This window comes from Chroicocephalus ridibundus, chromosome 3 (assembly GCF_963924245.1).
Source record: "Chroicocephalus ridibundus chromosome 3, bChrRid1.1, whole genome shotgun sequence".
NCBI lineage: Eukaryota > Metazoa > Chordata > Aves > Charadriiformes > Laridae > Chroicocephalus > Chroicocephalus ridibundus.
The window spans coordinates 82,781,300-82,804,324 of NC_086286.1; the positions used below are offsets into that span (position 1 = coordinate 82,781,300).

At 37.3% G+C, this 23,025-nt stretch overlaps 1 protein-coding gene across 3 annotated transcripts in view; it reads right to left on the bottom strand.

The window, feature by feature from the left end:
- The window catches only part of GRIK2 (glutamate ionotropic receptor kainate type subunit 2), a 418,840-nt gene that overhangs the window by 238,247 nt on the left and 157,568 nt on the right, over positions 1 to 23,025 (bottom strand). For all 3 annotated transcript variants that reach the window (XM_063329880.1, XM_063329879.1, XM_063329881.1), the window contains 3 exons: positions 14,613 to 14,794; positions 8,650 to 8,703; positions 5,388 to 5,561 (listed from right to left, as the gene is read on the bottom strand). In XM_063329880.1, coding sequence (XP_063185950.1) covers positions 5,388 to 5,561; positions 8,650 to 8,703; positions 14,613 to 14,794 — 410 coding nt within the window. The remainder of the gene's footprint in view (positions 1 to 5,387; positions 5,562 to 8,649; positions 8,704 to 14,612; positions 14,795 to 23,025) is intronic.

Consider the following 23,025-nt stretch of genomic DNA (forward strand, 5'->3'; position numbering starts at 1 on the left):
AATGTATTCTTTTCTACCCACAAGTAACTATAAAAACCTATTTTCCTAAAGGAAAACAAAACTAAATGTTGAGAAATTTCTATCTCAGTACAGAATTTGTACCCAGTGTAATAACCTCACTACCTCTGTCAGTTTGTAGAGTCATTGAAAATTCTGACATCACGGATTAATAGAGTAAATCAAATTCCAGGAGTGTGCGGAATGAAAACCCTAATGATACCTTCCTTTGGGAGGAAAGCAAAGCAGTGCTTTTTTTAGTGCTTTTAGTTTTTAGGAGAACACTGCACAAGAAACTAAGAAATTGAGGTACAGAACTAAATTAGATTAAAAAATAAACTGAACTAAATATGCAAAATACTAACATTACTAATAGAGCATATTTCCAGTTTTGCATCCCCCCAGTTTCTTGAGTCAGTAATTAAGACTTTAATTTTAATACTATTTGGTTAAAATCTAATATCTTCCTTTATCACTACTGTATTTTTTAATTCACACTTTTTCTTGGCTCACCTCTTGCTCTCACCTAAACTTTGATTAAAATGGATCAGAGACACTTAGATTCAATATCCTTGGATCTATTCTCCTTATCCGAGGAAGTCTATACATCAACTTTTAAAAATTTCAAATATTAATTCATAAAATTTCATCTCTCCTTTTTTGAATCAGATGAAAATCTCATACACAGAAATGAACCATAAGCCCGTCCTGGGTGTGCAACAGATTTCTACATTTTTGCCCTCAATATTTAATATCACTCCAAATTGTTATTACAACTAGTTTTCACTTGCTGAGAAAAATATTTCATGGTGGAAAGCACCTAATCTTAAAAAGCACACTGTATGAAAAAAGAAACAAAAGGATTAAGAGTGCAAAAAGAAACTCACAACTAAGTAATACTCCATTCTGCTGTGCAGCCTACGAAATGTATCAGACCCAAACTGATTTTTTTTCTGAGGAAACACTTTAATATTGACCTTAGCTATAGCATTCATCAAGTACCACAATGCTTCCCTGCACCTGCCATATACAGCTACTAAAGTGAACATTAAAGAATAGAATTAATAGTCAAAATATAAAAAAGCACACTCTTTTCTACATAAAATGAAAGCAGATAGCAAAATCAGATGATAGGAAAAAGCAATTAGTAAGGAAAACTTTATGTCAATGAAGCAGCAGAGCTTGTTAGGTCATCTTAATTATGCATGCTAAGTTCTGACTTAAGGCACAGAAAACTGTGGAAGATTAACAGCTGTAGAGTAAAAGAATTCTGAACTCATAACACTTTATTCATGCTATACTTTGCTTGGTCTGAATCACAGTTGTCATATATAAATGTAGGAGTGCATTTATGCTCAGGGTTTTGGTTTTTGTTTGGTTGTTGTTTTTTTTTCCCCTTCTGTGTGCTACTTGTAAATACTCAAAAATAAGAAGTCAAGTATGCTGAAGTAAAGTTTCTTGAAAATAGTGTGTTACTCCTCTGTTTTCCAGAATATCTTTACATTAATACAGTACAGCTGACAATACTGTTAGAATTTAACAAAAACAAGCAGTCATCATAGTTAAGTAGTTTTTCCATCTTGCAGGAAAATCTAAAATTCAATTTTTTGCTCCAGGCTAAATCAGGATGAACCCTTGCAAATCTGAACTTTCTGCAAAATAAAAGCTAAAGTTACATAAATTAGATGGGGGGGGGGGGGTCATTTTCTTTTGGGTTTGGTTGTTGTTTTGTTTTTTTTTAACTTAAATTATAAATTAATTTTTCAAGAAGAAATCTTATTCTGGTTGAAAAATAGCATTTTTTTTTTAATTGCAAGTCATTTTGCTCAAGTGGTTGCTAAGTAGCAACAACTTTCAAATTTCAGAATTTAGTATAAAGTTAGTGAAAAATAACAGTAATGAATATATCATATATCAGAGAATTGCTTAAAGATCCCCAATCTAGTTAAAAGTTGTTTTGTAACATTGTAAGAATGTTACAGACTAGTTTCAGTCTGTACTGCAATCTGCAATGCTGAAATACTTTCAAGACAGATTGCCTCAACAGAACCACAGGTTTGTATACCTGAATCTATCACACATTTTGTATACAAAAAAATACCCCATTCATTTTGGTGACATACAACTCCAAATATTTAACCTGGAGCAGACCTCTATTCAGCCTCTTTTTATTTGAATGCTGTTCATATATTATAATTGACTGGTCCCTGGGACAGAAACGTGCATGGAAAAAACACTGCAGACGCCAGGAGGGTGGGAGGGGTGGAGGAATGAGCAAGCGGGTGTGTGGTGCTTAAGTTGCCAACTGGGATTAAACCACAACAGTTATCCAAATAAGTCAACATTTATTTAATAATAGAATGATTAAATATGGTAGCATTCATTAAGTAATTTAAATATGGTTTTCAAAGCCCATACAAAGAATCTTAAGAAACCCTAAAAGGAGAGTATATTGTGATGGAAAACTTGTTTTTCATCACTAAGCTTCTTGGGTGAGCTAAAGCACCACCCTTTCCAGAGCCGTCCTGAGGAGCAGCCTAGAAACTATCCGAATTGAAGTCAATAGGATCCACACTTGGAAATTTGACTTGCAACATTCCAAAGAGATGAGATGAAATTTTATACCCACTTTTTATCACATTGGGATACTAAAGGTCAGATGATTATGAGGAAAATTACGTAATAATTCAAGAGTTATACAAGCCTACAGAAAACAAAACAAGAATTAAGACTGGGAACTCTATGAATCATAAATAAGGAAATGCAATGTCATTAAATTGACAGGTCTAGCTCTGTCATGATGGCTAAGTTGATTTACATATGGTGGAAAAGTGAGACGAAGACACAAACACCACCAGAACTTACAAACTTTGTGATCCCTAGCTGCCTGGTTTTACAGCATTCGAAACCAGTTAGTCTTCTCTGAGATCTCCAAGTGCTCAGACACAGACAAACCTCAGTTTTTTATTTCGCAAATTCTTAAGTTTCAGATATTTTAATACCTGATTAAATGGCATTTAGCTATATGGCTCAAGCTGAATGAGCTCCCATTGTTAAGCAGGCTTATTGCAAACATTTTTTCTGAGTAAGCTGTAGTCATTATCAACCAGTGAAAATAAAACAAATTTTCAGTTCAGCCCGTATCAGTGAGAGTATTCCATAACAGCGATTAACATTTGTGTAGAATCTTGAATTCCTGAGTGCATTTCTGACTTCAAACACACGTGAACAACAGTGAAATAGAAATCAAATTTTACAAACTTAACAACTTTATTAATAAGTCATCAATAAAATGACTTATTTTATTCCAAGCACAGGAAGAATTTTGTGCAATAATGTCATGACATAACCTTCTTTTACACCTTCCAAAGACATTTCTTGTAAAACTGACATCCTGTGAATGTTTTTTCTGTATCTAATGGTCAACTTATAAAAGCTCTGTAAACACCTAACACTTAGGCCTTTAAACATCCTTAAAATTCTATCCACATATCCCAGATATCTAAAACCCAGGTAATCAAAGAGCATTTAGAGGTTTAATCAACATAAAGAATCTCCATAAATTATTCATCACAGTCTGTATGAATACTTGGTTCCTCTTAGATTGACAAAGAGAGCTCTTAAGGGTCCAGAAGAAAAAACAGTGTGTTTTTCATGCACTTCATCTTTTCTGTCCTGAGGCAAAGTAATGGTGTAAAGTATGGTCTTACACAGTCATATACTAGTAATAATAGGTTTCTGCCTCACATCAGAAGCTCTTCTGAGAATAGCACTTTCTTTACAGCATCACGAAAGATGAGAAACATGCGACTGGCCCACAGAACTCAGTTCCAATATTTATTATTCTATCATTTTATTGACTATATGGCCCTATGTTCTGATAAAGTAACTATTTCTACTGATCTTGGTAACTATGCAAAGGTTTGAGATCCATTATATCTTTGATCAATGCATAAAATATACAACCACAATGAATGAGATTAACTGCTACAAATTTTCAATTGAAAAAAGGTAAAAATCAAAAAATTAAAATATTAATGCAAGCAAGGAAGCACGATACAATGACCTAAAAGAATAAGCAGCAGCTATATGTAAATCAGATGTATACGTCACAAATTTCTAAGTTTTGAGGATTCATTTGCTTATTTGGACTTATTTAGAGAAGTGAATAACATTATCTTCACAGATCCCATCATATACTACTTTAAAAGTGCAGCACAACAGAACTAGTAAATAAATTAAATTTAAAATGTTTACAGTTATCATATTCAAGATACCAAACACAACAAGTAAATAGAAGAAAAAAATTATTTTTCTCTAAAAGGGTAATTTTCTGAAAACAAGACAAAAGGGAAATTAACTTATTAAAATACTGATTGTCATTTAGTATTTAATGTCAATAAAATCTTTAAATCTTATCAGTAGCAAAATATCGTTCAAAAGATTAGCTATGTTAAGTGGCTCAATTAACACAATCTAGATAACTAGATAATGAAGATACTAATCTTCAAGAAACAGAATTTGCTATTTTTCAAATGGAACATGAAAGGGCTTTAAAAAAAAAAAAAGCAAATCCTAAAGAGCAGTGGAACTCTGTCAGCAAAGGTGTTACAAATCGGTCTGGGCCAAAGTGGAAAATCAGATCTTTCAACACATTTGAAGAGTAAAAAGGTCCTAATGTGAGATATGTTTTAAAATAAATCCCTTCTGGACATTATAATTGTAGATTTAATTCCAGCTGATGAGTAAAAACTCACTGAAAACCTAGTAATGAAAGTTTATTTGCATGAATATAATTGCAATTTTCATGAACTGAAGTGAGGCCAAAGAATAATGGCAATGGAAGGAAAAAAAAACCAAACCACCAGACTAATTAGATATATGAAGGCATAGAAACTGGAAGAGATATTAGAAGATATTATTTACAGTATGTACAGTATGTACAGTATATAAAATGGAAAAAAAATAATTATGTAGGAATGAAATACTACACATTATTAATGAATAAATCTTAAATGAGTAAGACACAAAAAGAAGAGAAAGTGATGACTGTGTTTTAGCTTGATTTTTGTCAGGATTTTACATGATCCCATACAATATTTTCACAACATAGTAGAGAAATATGGCCTAGATGAATTAGACATTTACAATTTGGCATTATCATTTGGAAAAAAATACAGTATGTGTGATTTTGAAAGAAAGTTAATATGGCTATGTATTCGGCCTACAGAATATTAACGGACACACTACAGTTACTCTCTGACTCACATCTACAATAATATTTGGTCTCATATCTCTAAACAATTTTAGTAACAGAAATAAAAAGTTAAAAGTTTTTTTTAGCTTTGCAAACATATACAAAAAAGGGAACTAATCACAAATATTCATACCGTCATAAATCCATCCAGCAAACCTGAATCAGGCTTAGGAGGTGCTTGCAATCGCTCCATAGACCACTTCTCAATGATAGATGACACCTGGGTATTTTCCGTGTTTAGAATTCTGAATCCAGTCATATTAACTCCACTATACCGATAGGGTTCCACATCCAAGGCAAAAAGGTCCTGAAAAAAATGACCATCATATAAATTCTTTATTACACTGCAATTCCTATTTCAATTCTTAGACCATCTCCCCATATGAGAGTACTGAAATTTGCAGGAGTAACAGCATGATATACACTAGGAAGTATGCTCTGTTTATCTGGGGGCTGGTGCTCATAAGCAAGCAACTCAGCTGACCCTACAGTGGGAGTAATCTGATTCACATAGAACAGATTCAAATGCCTTTGTTTTTTTCTTTAAAAAAAAAAAGGTCCTCATAGGAAATTATAAGTCCAGTTGTAGAACTGTATCCATTACTAGTTAGGCTTAAATAATAGAGTAGCCTTAAATATTATTGTTAATTGCTTAAAATATTGTTAGTAATCGCTACTTCTCTGGTTTACCAGAACAGGCTTCAAGTCATAAAATAAACTGAAAAACAGTTTCCTTGCACCTATGAAACTCAAACATGTTGATCTCTAGATGATAAATTGGAGGGGAGAGGGGAAATGTGCATGGCTGTAAATTTAAACAGAAACATTTTTCACTGCTATCAATCATATTTCCAAACATGGACATATCTTTGATTAGGATTTTATCTTTGCAAGAATAACCTTTGCCAATTAATGTATTTTCAAAACGTATGTATGTATGTGTGTGTGCATTTAGCCCCCCAACACACACAGAGGCAAATATAAATTAATAAAAAGAAGAAAATGAAATTTTAAATCAAGCAAGTAAACTCAAGATTATCCCAGTCCTTTGACAGAATCCTTAGCAAAAACGTAGAACCAGCACTTGACTTCACAAAACTCAGGTCTAAGATCAAGCTGTGAACATGGAGGAGGGAAATTAAGTTGATGAAGAAAACAGTCATGACTCACTAGGCCTCGGTATATGCATTATAAACAAAATTTCATTTTATTTATTTTCTGTTTCCTTTTAAATATTTTTTTAAAGTGACATAATCAAGGTTATACATAAGACATTTTGGTTTCATTCAACATATAAATTTTCCACATAATTCATACTTAGTCGTTCATCTCATATCTAATTTATTTTTTGCTGGCTGTTTAATATACTATTAATTTCCATGAAATGGTAGTATTAGGAGTAACACTTGCCTGGATTCATTTTGTTTACTGGCTAGAGCTGAAGAAGATTAAATATTGTACTATGTAAAGCCAGAATATAATTTATTATTCATTGTTAACATCACTAAACCCACAAAAATATCAACCAGGTATCAATCATTACCCATTTTTAATTACAGCTAGTAATTATGATGGCATTTTCCATATATAATACCTAAGATACGCAGGTGTCAAAATGATTTTAAGTTATTCATTTACAAATAGCCTAACTCATGTCCTCTTCTCTATAGAAATAAAACATTTTCTTGCAAAGGAAAGGTTGAACATAACTAGAACTATGTTACAACTTTTCCTTTAAATATTCTCTCAGTTTTTACTGTGAAAGAAGTCAGACCCTCAGAGGTAATTATGTAATCCAAACACATTCATGTTTACACTGGAATATAATAACTATACACAACAATATTATGCATATATTATAAATACACACAGGTCAGAGTATTAATGAGCTACTGCATTAGACCCTGAATCAATCAAGAGAAGAATACACAGAAGACTGCTGTAAACACTGTGACTGGAAAATTTATTTGACAGGATTTTCACCATGTCAGGTAAGAAGCAATTAATATATCAAAATAACTAAATTCTGATGCAAGTTCCAAAGCTACACTGCAAAATCAAAATTCATCACCCATTTGTCCGCACTAAATCATCTTTGATAGTTCCAAGTCAATATAATACCCATCTCTCCTAAAAAAGCTAATGTTCTAATAACGAAATGACAGAAAATCCTGATTGTAAAATGCAGCTTTAAGAATAAAAACTAAATGCCAATGGACAGCATACTACTCAAAGAAGCAATTTCAACCATTAGCAAAATGAAAATTTAAAAAACAAAAAATGCCTTGAAACATCTAGAATCCATTTGGATAGACTAGTGAGAGAAAATCTATTGCATGCAATCCTAAATCCGTATAGAACAACTTACCCTTCTGAAATATGACAGTTACTTGTGCAGGGTATTTTGCCTTTACAGTTCTAATGAACTCCACAAATCATTTTGCTTTCTATTCAACAAGCTATTTCCATGCTAGTACTTTCCACGAACTTCTGTTTTGAGATTCTGAGGTGAACTTTCCACCCTACCACAAAGGATTCATTTCCATAAGGACTTAAATATGTATGCGACTTTAAACACAGGTTACTTCAAGCCTGGTTTTACCAAGGCACATATGTCTTATGCTTGAAATGACTTGTATTTTAAGAACCTTAATGAACTGCAACCTAAACGGGCAAATTCATGCACAATGGAAAACAAAGAAATGTGCACAATTGTAGTTTCTATTTTACCAACTTTTAAACTATTTCTTAGGCTGAGGTGAGCGGCAACAAAGGTCTTTGCACACACATTTGTTATGTTTTGTAAGAGCATTTGAGCATTTTTAAATGTTCATTTATTGCAAATCTTAGATCTGATGGTTCCAAGAATGATCAAATTTCTTCTTAATGACTTTTACAATGGCACCAAAGAATATTGCATAATTCAGGTGCCTAAAAAGCTCATGTGGACTGTTAAATAAAATGGTGCTGCTAATCACAGCAAATTTTTCAGGAATCATATGACAGTGAACAATTACTTTGTAAAATATTGGATTAAAAATATGGAATATATGAGTAAGTTTAAAATGTCACAGTCTTCACATACAAATAGCTAAAAAAGGACAAAATTCATAACATAAAATAAATCAATTATGAATTATATACTTAAGCTTGCTTGAAAGTTAAAAATTGCACTACTACAGAATCAGTTGCTTTTTCAGGTCTATCACTTTCCAAGGCACACTGCTAAACAATAATTAAACCATCCTGATAAATTTTCACTGAAAGTAAGAAAACTCAACAGTGTTTACTCATACCCCATTCCAGAGAGACCTTTTTCACTTTGTCAAGTAATATAATTAAGGAAAGTAACATCTTTGTTAGATGTCATCAGTACGTTTTTATAAGCCACTTACCAGTGTGGTAAAGATATAGTGATAATATTCTGTCATCATTCCCATAGCTAAAGCCTTAAAAAAATAAACAAAAGATTAATGTTTCTGAGGTCACATAATACATTTTTATCACACTTACATGGCAAATGAAAAGCTGCAAAAGAACACTACTGGGATCAGACTATGGGGTTGGAATTATACTAAAATTAGGTCAAGCAAGTCATTTCCTAGCAGTTAGAGCAGATTACTGACTATTAAAGGAATTTATGAACCAGATCTTCTGATATAAAGAATATTATTATACTGTTTAGTGCAGTAAATGTGAAAGTGGCTTATAGTTTTACATACTAATGGATGCATTAAGTTGCCACACAAAATTTGAGTCGACAATATTTTCATTCATTATTGAACTCTTCCCTTAAAAAGAATAACCTAATAGGAAATATTTTTTTCTACTTTGATGAACAATACCATGCATTTAAAAGAAGGAAACAAGCTTATATGTGTGTACATTTTTCCAACCATGGAAGAAACCACTCAAGTCAAGTCTTGAATAGCAAGACACATACTATTTCAGTAAAAATAAAGAACAAATATTCATAATATGATTCTATAAACTCAGATATCTATCAAGTACCTTCATCTGTCTTGCTAAATATGTAATACCAAGAGGTTTTGATCAACTGTGCATTTTAAAATGTTCATACTTTTCTCTTAACAGTATAAGAGCAAATATTTGTAGATAGATACAATTTTAAAGCAATAAACTATGGATGTCTCATTACTCTTATTCATTAAGGGCATTTTCACCAGAAAGGTCTGTATCTTCATGCTCTGCACAAAATTTGCCTTAGACTAGTATGATTTATTCAATCATTGGAGTACCTAAAGTGATTTTTACCTAATTTTAGCTCTGTAAAAAAGCTACACATGTAAGCAATGTTTTCTTTCTTTCCAGAAACTATCAACAGAATTCTTTGTCAAGTCGATACCAATTACACCTTGTTTAAACACACTGAAGGCAACAATTATACGACTGTCATAATACCTGAATTTGTATACACAAAAAAAAAAAAAAAAAATCAGAGTTCTGAAGGCTGTGGGAGCCTTTTTACTTGTGACATTCTCTGAAAAATGACAAAATGGCTAGTCTATATGTTCCTTTCCAAAGAAAAGTTAAAAGCTAAAATGAATTTTAAATATCAAGTTTTATAATATTTCAGACAAGACTTTGACAAAAACTGCAATATTTTAAATAATCAGGTTTTATAATATTTCAGACAACACTTTGACAAAAACTGCAACACCACTTTTCCAAAGGATGACTATTGTGTATTTAGAATCCCACAATAATATTTGGAACTACAGTGTAGTGTGCCAATAACAGTTTAAATTCTCTTAAACACAGGAAAACCATTATCTCATCTTTTGTTGTTGTTGCTTTTAAATAAAGCCAAGGTATCTTCCTTTGTATATGTAACACATTTGCACTCTCCTATATCTTAACTGCTCATAATCAGGTCTTTCATACTCCACAGAATCTCTACAGAAGAACATCCTACGCATGTTCCTGATTCTGCTATGCGCTGGTGTTCTTTCTTTTCCAGGTCTTCTTTCTCTCACTATCCTCACTTCTCAAAAGAACTCACTCCTTTTCCCTCCTCAAAACATTGTCATTTCTCTGCTCTCATTATTCCAGTGCTTCCCTAACCTTTTGAATCATGTCTTCTTTCCCTGGTTGCCTGGTGATGTAGTTACCACCGAGATTTGCCTTATTTAATTATGCTTATCTGAATGAAGGGATTTTTTTTTCCCTTTTCATGATATATTTTTAGCCAGAAAACAGTAGTTGCCATTTCACTGGCCTCTCAAGGTACTTTTTTTTTTCTTGATTTCCAATTTGTTTTCTCTTCCAGCAACTTCATCATTAATCTTTGCAATCATCCTCCCAAGAAGAAACCCCCAGAAAAAATTGGTTAATTAATCATAGAATCATTTAGGTTGGAAAAGACCCTTGGGATCACCAAGTCCAACCACCAACTCCACTCTACAAAGTTATCCCCTACACCATGTCCCTTAACACCACATCTAAACGAGTCTTAAACACATCCAGGGATGGTGACTCCACCACCTCCCTGGGCAGCCTATTCCAGTGTCTAACCACTCTTTCTGTAAAGAATTTTTTCCTAATGTCCAGCCTAAACCTACCCTACTGCAGCTTGAACCCATTCCCTCTTGTTCTATCGCTAATTACCTGTGAGAAGAGACCAGCACCGACCTCTCTACAATGTCCTTTCAAGTAGTTGTAGAGAGTGATGAGGTCATGAAATGGTCAAGTTTTCAATTCATAGCGATGTGAGGAGGGGGGGTAGCAAAACCTCCACCTTGGACTTCCGGAGGGTGGACTTTGATTTGTTCAGGACACTGGTTGAAAGAGTCCCTTGGGAGACCGTCCTGAAGGGCAAAGGGGTCCAGGAAGGCTGGATGCTCTTCAAGAAGGAAATCTTAAAGGCCCAGGAGCAGGCTGTCCCCAAGTGTCGCAAGTCTAAAGGGCGGGGAAAATGGCCAGTCTGGATGAATAAGGAACTTCTGATGGGACTTAGGAATAAAAGGAGGGTTTACCACCTTTGGAAGAAGGGACAGGCAACTCAGGAGGAGTACAGAGATCTCATTAGGTTATACAGAGAGAAAATTAGAAAGGCAAAAGCCCAGCTGGAGCTCAACTTGGCCACTAACATTAAGGACAACACATAAAGCTTTTATAAATACATCAACAAAAAGAGAACCGGGGAGAATCTCCATCCCTTACTGGATGCTGGGGGGAAAGTTGCAACCAATGACGAGGAGAAGGCTGAGATACTTAATGCCTTCTTTGCCTCCGTCTTCAATAGTCAGACGAGCTATCCCCAGGGTGCTCAGCCTCCTGAGCTGGAAGATAAGGATGGAGAGCAGAGCAACCCACCCATAATCCAGGAGGAAGTAGTCAATGAGCTGCTTCTGCACCTAGACACACATAAGTCTATGGGACCAGATGGGATTCACCCCAGAGTACTCAGGGACCTGGTGGGAGAGCTCACCAAGCCTCTCTCTCCATCATTTCTCAACAATCTTGGTCAACAGGGGAGGTACCAGATGACTGGAGGGTGGCTAATGTGACGCCCATCTACAAGAAGGGTCGGAAGGAGGATCCGGCAAACTACGGGCCTGTCACCCTGACCTCGGTACCAGGAAAGGTCATGGAGAGGATCATCTTGAGTGAGCTCTCATGGCAAGTGCAAGGCAGCCAAGGGATCACGGCCAGCCAGCATGGGTTTAGGAAGGGGAGGTCCTGCTTAACCAACCTGATCTCTTTCTATGACCATGTGACCCACCTTCTGGACGCAGGGAACGCTGTGGACGTTGTCTATCTGGACTTTGGTAAGGCCTTTGACACCATCCCCCACAGCATTCTCCTGGAGAAGCTGGCAAATCATGGCATAGACAAGTGTACTCTTCGCTGGGTTAAAAACCAGCTGGATGGCCGCGCCCAGAGAGTTGTGATTAATGGGGTGAAATCCTCTTGGCGGCCAGTCACCAGTGGTGTCCCTCAGGGCTCAGTTTTGGGGCCGGTTTTGTTTAATATCTTTATCGATGATCTGGATGAGCGGATTGAGTGCGCCCTCAGTATGTTTGCAGACGACACCAAACTAGGTGGGAGTGTTGATCTGCTTGAGGGTAGGAAGGCTCTACAGAGGGATCTGGACAGGCTGGATCGATGGGCCAAGGCCAACTGTATGAGGTTTAATAAGGCCAAGGGCCGGGTCCTGCATTTCGGTCACAACAACCCCAAGCAACGCTACAGGCCTGGGGAAGAGTGGCTGGAAAGCTGCCTGGCAGAGAAGGATCTGGGGGTGCTGCTGGATGGCCAGCTTAACATGAGCCAGCAGTGTGCCCAGGTGGCCAAGAAGGCCAACAGCATTCTGGCTTGTATGAGGAATAGCGTGGCCAGCAGGAGCAGGGAAGCGATTGTGCCTCTGTACTCGGCAGGAAGTGATTGTGCCTCTGTACTCGGCACTGGTGAGGCCTCACCTCGAGTACTGTGTTCAGTTTTGGGCCCCTCTGTACAAGAGCGACATTGAAGTGCTGGAGCATGTCCAGAGGAGAGCTACCAGGCTGGTGAGGGGTCTGGACACCAGGTCATATGAGGAGAGGCTGAGGGAGCTGGGCATGTTTAGCTTGCAGAAGAGGAGACTGAAGGGAGACCTCATTGCCCTCTACAACTACCTGAAAGGAGGCTGTAGAGAGGTGGGTGTTGTCCTCTTCTCCCAGGTGAATAATGACAGGACCAGAGGAAATGGTCTGAAGTTGCGGCAGGGGAGGTTTAGATTAGATATTAGGAAGAATTACTTTACTGAAAGAGCAGTCAGGCACTGGAACAGCCTGCCCAGGGAGGTGGTTGAGTCACCATCCCTAGAGGTGTTTAAGAAACGTCTAGATGTGGCACTTCAGGGCATGCTCTAGTGGCAGAGATTGTAGCTTGTTTGGTTGGACTCGATGATCTTAAGGGTCCTTTCCAACCACGAAGATTCTGTGATTCTGTGATTAAAGATATAATGCTTTTAATATTTTTCCCATCTCCCTCCAGTCATGTTTTACACAATGTTGTATACTGTGAAAGAAAAGTTTCTTTTCACCTGAAAACTACTAGGTACAGTATAAAAAATGTACCTTGATGGAGTTATTGTTAGCACTGCAGCTTTGTATTGTCATCAACACGTTTTCCATGTTAAAATAATTAAATGTACATTTGATGATTTGGGCTAAACAATTAAGACTAACTAGGCTGGCTTACACTTAGCAAAAAGCAAAACCCACCATCAGAGGTTTAAAATTAATAGGAATTAATAAAAGCCTTTTAATCAATGAACAATGAAGCAAAGAAATGATAGTATACGCGTATGTTTACAAGCAATTTTAATTGTACCCATAACAATACTCCTGAGTGCCTTTAATGAGAGACATATTTTCAAATCTTAAATACATTTTACTTTACTTTCAATTCAAACCATACAGTCTGCTAGCAAGCATAATAAAAACATGAATTAAAGCCACTAAAAGCTGTGCATTAGAAATGTAGAATATTGTTTTGGTTTAGGTATTTTTCCTATCCTCCTTATTGCAAGTCACAGTTCAGTTAAAAAACTGTGGGGGAAATGGCCTCTGCGCATACAGAATTCCCAGTCTTTGGAGCTAGCTCATTAAATTAAAGGAGACATGGCATGTCTTTCATGCATACTTCAGGGTTACAGTAAGTTTTTTTTATGAGCCGCATCCTTTGTATGTCACTATATTGCCACCTTCTCTTGGAAAACATCACTGAAATCTGCTTCTGCGACATAAAGCCAGTTAAGTATTGAGCATTCAGCTATATCTCATCTACTCATCTTACTTGTACACCACAAAGTAAACACTTTCAAAGCACCTACTCAAATGTATTCAGGTGTTTTGTAGTCCTATTAGTAGTGCAAGGAGAATATGGTTCTAAAAGATACCTAGTAGCGCTGTGTCCTATCAGTGGAACGCATTAACGTGTTATGTTGGTAACATACTATTCAAATATCATTATCTGATTAAGAGTACACAATTTAGAGATTTCAATTTAAAAAAAATAATCTTAGATATATTAAATAACACTAAGGAAGCATTTAAAACCCTGGTTAAAGCATTCATTCTCCAAAGTACCAATCTGTCATAATTGAAAGACTGATATACCTTTTCCCCTATATATGAACCAATTAATCTGTTTCTTTAAAAAACATACTGAAAGCAGCTACCATTAGTGTCACCAGTAAAACTATCTCTGAAATCCTTGGCTGATTTTCAGTTAGGCCTCAGTAAAACTGACATACAATTCCCCTACTTGTTAAATGCCATTAAGTCTGGATATTACTTTTATTTATTAGGGATGGAAAAGATTAGGCCATTTAAGACAAAATGATGATTACCTGTTTCAAGATGCCTGCTGCCATTTCATGGCTGCAGTCAAAGATTACATGGAATTCTTTGCCTCTTTTCATCTCCTTTAGCAATGGCTTTGCATCTTTTGTGTCAGCTGGTAACTGACGGATTTTTAGCCTCAGGTTGTATCGTGATGGAGCCTTGATGAGCTCTTGTAATCGAATAAGGCCTTAAAGAAAACAGAGAAGTCAAAAGAAAAGAAAGTTATCAAAACAATAAGGACAACTTACTACAAACATTCAAAGTTTCCTTAATTTTTCTCCCTTCTCAGTATGTTGCAAGTGATACATAAAAATTTTATTAAAAAAAAAAGTATCGGCACTCACAATACTTTCTTATAAGTCTTTCTTCTTCCTTAATATTAACAGACAGTAAGCAGAGTCAGTTAGGATTACCTTAAGACGGACAAATCTTGTTCTAGCATTATAATGCAACTATGACATTCCTCTTCAAAGAACGTATATAACTATTTTAATTCAATTAAAGCAATATCCCAGAGTAATAGTTTGTAATCATATTAGCCAGTCTCCTATCTATCAGTTTTACATACAAAGTTGTGAATCATTTCAGCACTGTGAAACACTCTCACATAATTCAGATGAGTGTGGTGGTTTTTTCTTGATTATATAGATTAAAAAACACATATATGCAGCAGCAAAAAGGTTGAGTAAATGACTCATGCCATTGCATTCATCTTCAGTACTCCACAATTCCATTTTGAATGACTCTACTTTTACCATGGAATTAGATGCAGTAACATTTTTTCAAAAATCTTATTCACATTAGCATAACAGTGTGTGGTGTGGCTTACAGACCACTGATTGGTCTGTGACCAATATTAAATATTAGTTTGTTTAACTATATTAAAGTGACAGGGTGAAAACAGGTGTCCTATAAAGCAGCAGTTCATTTTTGTGTTAGTAAAAAAAAGATTAATTCTGCTGTGCTCACTTCCTTCTTGCATTAGAACATTCTCCACTTAGTGGCAGTAACAAGGGTTATTGTTCATTATGTTTGCAGTGCACACATAAAATACACCCAACTGCCAAAAAATGGAAGCTCCGCTTAGGTTTTCAGTTGCAGCAGTATCCAGGTATAAATGAAGTAAAGTACTTCTAAAATCTGTAATAGCTCACTTTACTACATCAAAAATATTAATGGAGATGACTAATAATTATTTAGTTATCATCACAGGCAGCACTGTCTAGTATTAAAAAACACTGGTATCTTATTTTATCTCTAGATATTCTTCCTGGTTACAAGTGGATGTCAAAGCTGTCTTGATTTCAGGAAATGAAGTGTCATAACGTAACATGGAATCACACTACAGCGTCAGTAAGAAATTGTGATAACCTCTGACAGCGGATTTAATACAGCCTTTTTCCAAAATATATTGTTCTTTTAGTAACGTAATGCTGAGAGATTTTAGTAATATAGTATTGTTATGATTCTTTGCTATGAAGTTTTTAGATTGTAAAGAACTTAGCTCTAATCATTTCCAGCAGAACCAGACCAGTAGAGAATATAAGTGAAAGATAAAATCAGTTTCCTTTATTTCATCATTCACCCTTTTTGACCCTACAAAGGATCCACATTATTTTCTCAACAGTTTCTGATGAAATTAGCTGGAACAGAAATTATAGCTTACTATGCAGAACATAACTAAATTAAGACTGCAGGTGTGGAGATCTGGCAGAGGACGCCAGTAGACCTCTTAGGCCCAAAAGCAGAGTGGGAAAGGACAACCGTGCTATTTAGTTAATTTAAGTATTTTTTTCTTCACTCACAAGTCAATGTCACAGATACGATCTCTTACATTTTATCACAATTTCTCAGTAATATCCCTATAACACAGAATCACAGAATGGTAGGGGCCGAAAGGGACCTTTGGAGATCATCTCATCCAATCCCCCTGCCAAAGCAGTGTCACCTAGAGCAGGTTACACAGGAAGGCGTTCAGGCAGGTTTTGAATACCTCCAGAGAAGGAGACTCCACAACCTCTCTGGCAGCCTGTTCCAGTGCTCTGGCACCCTCAAAGTAAAGAATTTTTTCCTCATGTTCAGATGGAATTTCCTATGTTCCAGCTTGTGCCCATTGCCTCTTGTCCCATCACTGGTCACCACGGAAAAGAGTCTGGCCCCATTCTCTTGACACCCACTCTTTAGATATTTACAAGCATTGCTGAGGTCCTCTCTCAGTCTTCTCTTCTCCAGGCTAAAGAGACCCACATCACTCACCCTTTCCTCATGAGATGCTCCAGACCCTTGACAATCTTTGTCGCCCTCTGCTGGACTCTTTCCAGTAATTCCCCACCCTTCTTGAACTGGGGAGCCCAGAACTGGACACAGTACTTCAGATGTGGCCTCAACCAGAGCAGAGTAGTGGGGGAGAATGACCTCCCCCAACCTGCTGGCCACACTCTTCTTAATGCAGCCTAAGAGACCATTGGCCTTCTTGGCCAGAAGGGCATATTGCTGGCTCATGTATATCACATACAAACATTCTCAACAATGAGTATATTGTTCAGACTGAGACAATTGTTACCTATAGCTAAATAATCTCTCAAATTTACATCTTCTAAAAACATTATTATAGGATCTTCATCAACAGCTGAAGTACTGTGAAGAACTAAATCCAGTAATTCAGTGTGGGATGACATTTTCCATACAAAATTACAATGTGAAAAATGTTAAGGGTCTTTTGTACATAACATAACAGCATACGAAAATGATTTAACTCAAGACAGGATAAAAAATTATTTGCATGCTCCAGTTTATTTGCCGATGCTTGCTAAAAGAAGACAATTGGAAACTTTTGTCCAGCACAAATAACTTGCAAATAATTTTTACTCCTATTAATTATATTTAGCAAGTCTCATTTTACACTTGTCCTGCTTTCTTTGCTACATTTTGTTTTGCTTGTCCTGCTTTGAAAAGGAAATAAAATCCACCATTAAAGAATCACAGAAACATCACTATATTTACTGGCAATTTTTAGTGGAGATTTTAGTACAGGCAGAACAGATACGGAAACTGAAGTACTTTCTCATGACTAGACTTGGTCCCTGCTTGGTAAGACACAGAGCAGTGATAGCTAGGGTATACATGACTTCTGAGTAAATGCCAGATGTTAAATCTACATAGTTGTGAAAATAGTACGTTTAGAAACTAATTCAAATTAAAGAATTTGCTGTAGTTACCTCAAATGGTGCAATGATATTTACATAACATGAATTAATGTATTTAATGGAAGCTTAAATGGATTTAATACTTGATTTCTAAATAGTCTTGAAAAAATGTACTTTAAAGCTATATAGTAGAGGTGCATTTTCTAACTTAAAATCTTACACACCTGCTGCATATTAGTACCGTTTCAGATGACCTGGGACAATTACAAGAATGTAAAGCTTTGAAATGAACAACATAATGTACCTCATAACCATTAACCAACTTATCAAAAATAACTGACAATAACATGTCAATACATACACTTAGAATTGTCCCCAAGTCTTTCCCATTTCCTTAAGACTAAGAAATAAAGCAAGTAGAATGTATGTCCTTGTGGACAAAAAATTTAAATTATTTCAGATTGAGGGAAGGATCACATTCCAAAGCGGAGTCTTTCTCAAAGGCAAAGTCCTACCAAGTCCTACCAGTTGCTCACTTGCTCTGATACCCATGCACTTCCACTTAAGAACTACAAATCACAAGAGTGGCAATATGAGGCAGGTAGCATGACACACTTCCAGAAAAAAAAAAAAACAAATCCTGGCTTTTGGTGCTCACTAGTCAAATACAACTAAGAAGACAGACAGAAAGACAATCTTTCTAAATAGCCACATTAGTTCGAATCAGATAGTGCTGCAAAATGTGTTGCCATATAACAAACAACAGTATTCAAAGCTGATATACGAGCTGTCAGTACATGAACTGGAGACACGCATCCATCTGAACTACTTACATCACACTTAAGAGCAAGACAACAGGGAAAAAATTGCAGATCTGGGGCAGGGGGGTGAGAATCCAAATGTACAGACATCTTCAGGACCTTGTACCCTTGAAGTATTTAGATATTAATGGGGACTTCTAGGATGAGGTCTTTTAACCTTCAAGTAATATTTAGTGGAAAAAGTTCTGTGTCACAATGAACATTTGCCATGAACCTTCAGTCATTCCTTGAAACAGATCACCACAACTAGAAACCACTGTACAGGAGTACAGGAGATTAAAACAACATGAAACTCTTAAACACAGATATGTGGTGAGAAAGAGATGATCAGTTTCACAAAAAAAGTATTGATCTCCCAAAGGGAGAGCATTAAGTAAACTGCCAAAGATGAGAAAACCACAATTGGCTAAAAAAACATACCCATGAAATGCACAGAAAAATTGAAAGCTATTTAAAAAATAAACATTACTGATGAAAAGATGCTAAAAGAGATTGAAGAATGCACTGCTGTTTGAATCTCAAATCGAGGCAATTATTAGAAAATATGCATCTACTCAAAATGAGGAAAATCAGAACTGTGTTTCACCCATGCAGTTGTTTTTGGATAATAGCATGATGACTTTTCCCTCAGGTTTGTTGTAATCTCAAATATATTTGGTCTTTTGTTTTTCAAGAGAAATCAAATTTTATTTTATTCAGGAGGCAAGGAATGAATAAAGTATTATAGACTATTCTTAAGTGCACTGTTATCCAAATCTACAGCTGGCGTTGCTCAGTAGGAGACAAATAGACACTTGATAGTATGATGGTTATGACAGTCATCTGAAAGAGGAAGCACCTGGGCTTTAGTCCCTGTTCTCATATTTCTATACTGAACCACTTTTCAAGAATAGCAAAAGACAAAACCCGCTTTACTCTACTATGCAAGTTTTGGAATCAGAACTACTCCAGAATAAAACTTATTATGTTTGTGGAAGTGATTGTGAAATTAATTTGATTGTATAGGACATTAAACTGGTTCATGAAATTCAAGTTTTCTGTACTAGTACCATACTCAGTATTTTTAATATACTAAGGGTTAAAAGGAAATCTGAATGTTCTTTCTTGAGTGCAAACTGTTCATTCTTTCAAAGCACTGTTTACTTAGAAGGGCAAAGTGACTAATTTGTATGTTTTATTCATTCTCAGGTGCTACACCAATCACCTTTGTTACACCTTTGGAGGCAGGATGGACAGGTTGTTAAGTGGGATGGAAGGAAGGGAAAAAGGGAGGCTGCTTTTCTCTGAAGCAAGTCCATAAGTTCCAAAATTTTAGTAACCAATTACAAGTTGACATTACAAGGACATTACCAGTCCAATATCTGGATATTACCAGATAGTGCTAGCATACCTCTCTCTGGTACTTTCATTTCTTTGTCAGAGCGCCAATGGGTAAAGTGCTGAGAAGCAGCATTTCCTCATTCAGGCATTAGTGGGAATTGAGGCTGACTAAAGGCTTTCCAGGCCTGGATCACACTTCTAAAGCTGGCTCTGGCAAATATAAATCAAAGGCTGAAAGTTTCCTTACACACTGTACCTGGTCTCCAAGCTGATAAAATATGGGTTTGATGGACTGACAATTCAGTGGATAAAGAACTGGTTTGACGGCCGCACCCAAAGAGTGGCTGTCAATGGGTCCATGTCCAAGTGGAGTCCCTCAAGGATCAGTACTGGGACCGGTCTTGTTTAACAACTTCGTCAGCGACATGGACAGTGGCATAGAGTGCACCCTCAGCAAGTTTGCCGACGACACCAAGCTGTGTGGGGCGGCTGACATGCTGGAGGGAAGGGATGCCATCCAGAGGGTCCTTGACAGGCTGGAGAGGTGGGCCCATGCCAACCTCACGAAGTTCAACAAGACCAAGTGCAAGGTCCTCCATCTGGGTTGGGGCAATCCCAAGCACCAATATAGGCTGGGCAGTGACTGGCTTGAGAGCAGCCCTGAAGAAAAGGACTTGGGGGTGCTGGTAGATGAGAAGCTCAACATGAGCCAGCAACGTGCACTTGCAGCCCAGAAGGCCAAGCACATCCTGGGCTGCATCAGGAGACGCGTGGCCAGCAAGTCGAGGGAGGTGATTCCACCCCTCTACTCCACTCTCGTGAGACCTCACCTGGAGTACTGTGTCCAATTCTGGAGCCCCTACTACAAGAAAGATATGGACGTTGGGAGGGTTGGAACTAGGTGATCAACCAGGGGAGTTGGAACTAGGTGATCTTTAAGGTCCCTTCCAACCCTAACAATTCTATGATTCTATGATTCTATCTAGCATTTGTGATGCAGCATTTGTGCTATATAAAGTGTGTGAGGAGCAGCCTTAGTTTTCCTAGAAAATAAAAACCACCAAATGAATTCCCTGAGCAAAAATGGCATCATTCACCTATAAAACAATACAAAACAAACACAAACACGGGGCGGGGGGGGGGGGGGGGGGGGGCAAGAAACAGCATTTTCTTTACCTTTTCCTGTCCACCATGCCTGGATGAAGCACCGGAGTTGAAATATGTTGGAGATTATTGCTGGAGATTATTGGAGGCACAAGGGGGTGTGTCGTCACCAGCCCAGTGCCCATCACAGCTGGCTCCAGCCGGTGCTAAGCCAACCTCAAGGGCAGTGAAAAAGCCCACTGGTCGCTAAAGGGAGGCATCTCTGCTCAAAAGTATTGAAGAAAGACACCGGCCACCACAAAGGGGCTGGAGACAGCCTCTTTGAGGGAGGAGGCTCCTTGCCACAGCCCAGACCCGCCGAGGGGGAGGCGGGCTGCGGCCTGCGGGGGCCTCACGCCGCTGCCGGGGCGGGGACAGCCCGAGGGGCTGCGGCCGGGAAGGCCAGGAAAAGCCGTTCCACACAAAGCAGCAGAAACTGTTACACAAAACAGCCTGAAGCTGCTGCACCCCCAGTCACCTCCCGGCGTAAACGTCAGCGGACTTCACTTAACCTGCGGCGAAAATACACACAGTGTTTTCTTTCTTCCTAAGGACGAAAAAGGTATGTATTCGGGTAATCGCGCCCTTTTTCTCAATAACAAAATGAGTGATTGGAAGCTTGTGATTAAAAGTAATTAAGTAAAAAACCCCTGACTCTGGATTGTTTTGCCTGCAGTGTTTTCCAACCGTTTTGAGCAGTTTAAATTCCACCCTCACCTCCCACCCCACTTCTTCTTTTCCAGGTTAAATATTGAACAGTGGGTTATCATTTGTGACCAAAGAAAAAAATTAAGCACTGAAAAGATATAACCTAAAAGGGGCTTTGAGCAACCTGGTCTAGTGGGAGGTGTCCCTGCCCATGGCCAGGGCGTTGAAACTAGGTGATCTTTAAAGTTCTTCCCAACCTGATAAAATCATTCTATGGTTCTATGAAAAGAACAAGCTCCTACATGTAAATTACAGCACTTAGGGCTGGGTGTGGACAGTAACTGCTTCCCAGCTCCTGGTTGTCACTGATCTTTTTATCCTCACCACACTCTGACATCCTGGTTTCTGCAGGAAGAGTAGGTGCAATGGCCGAAAAAAGTCCAGGGGATCAAAACATCACACAGTTGAGAAGTAATCAGATAACCCACGTATGCTATAAATAAATTCTGCCACTATCCTTATAGTAACAGTCTATGTTTGGCTGTTATGGCCTATTTGAATAGGTGAGATTCCTGAGACTCAAGGTGAACTGCTTCTTCCTACTGTATCTAGTTTGTCAGTGGGACTCCATTTCTACCTTCTGTGCATATGGCTAAGGACCAAGGTAGTTTTAGGTCAAACAGCATGGAGTATTTATACATTATTTATACAAATTTCTGAGATACTGTTAATCCCAAAGTAACTTTTGTTGCTGTTGCCTGACATTAGAGGAAATAGACAAGCTGGTTATTTAGGATCAAAGTAGCAAGCTGTCATGGACTGAGAAATAAAGTCTCTGGATCAGCAAAGGATGATTTCAAAAGAGCACCTATGTAGCTCATGTGTGGCTAATCAGAAAAAGAGGTACCAGAGCCTCCAATGAAGGGAGGACAAAATCAGTCCTTTCTTCACCATGATTTTAAGGAAATATTTGTCAATGCAAGAGCACAGAGTTCAGACAAGAATGTTTTTAAAACAACTGATTTACAATATAAAATGAAGTTCAGTCCTCAGATGAAATGCTGATTTCTTATTTTATTAGCATTACAGGATCCCAGTGCAATGAAAAAAAAAAAACCCCAACCATTTGTGCAGACAAGCTCCCAGAAAAAATAAAATCTATTTTACAACAGTATAGAAATAATAGCTGCATTTTGGGAATGTACTTCCTGCAGTTTCTTTCACCAGGGACACCTTTTTCCTGTCCCTTTAAACTCTCAGTTCCTTCTTTTAGCAGCCACTGTGATAGAGTCTTACCTCTGAATGGCTGGGAAGAATGCGGTGTGAGTAACTCTTTTCAG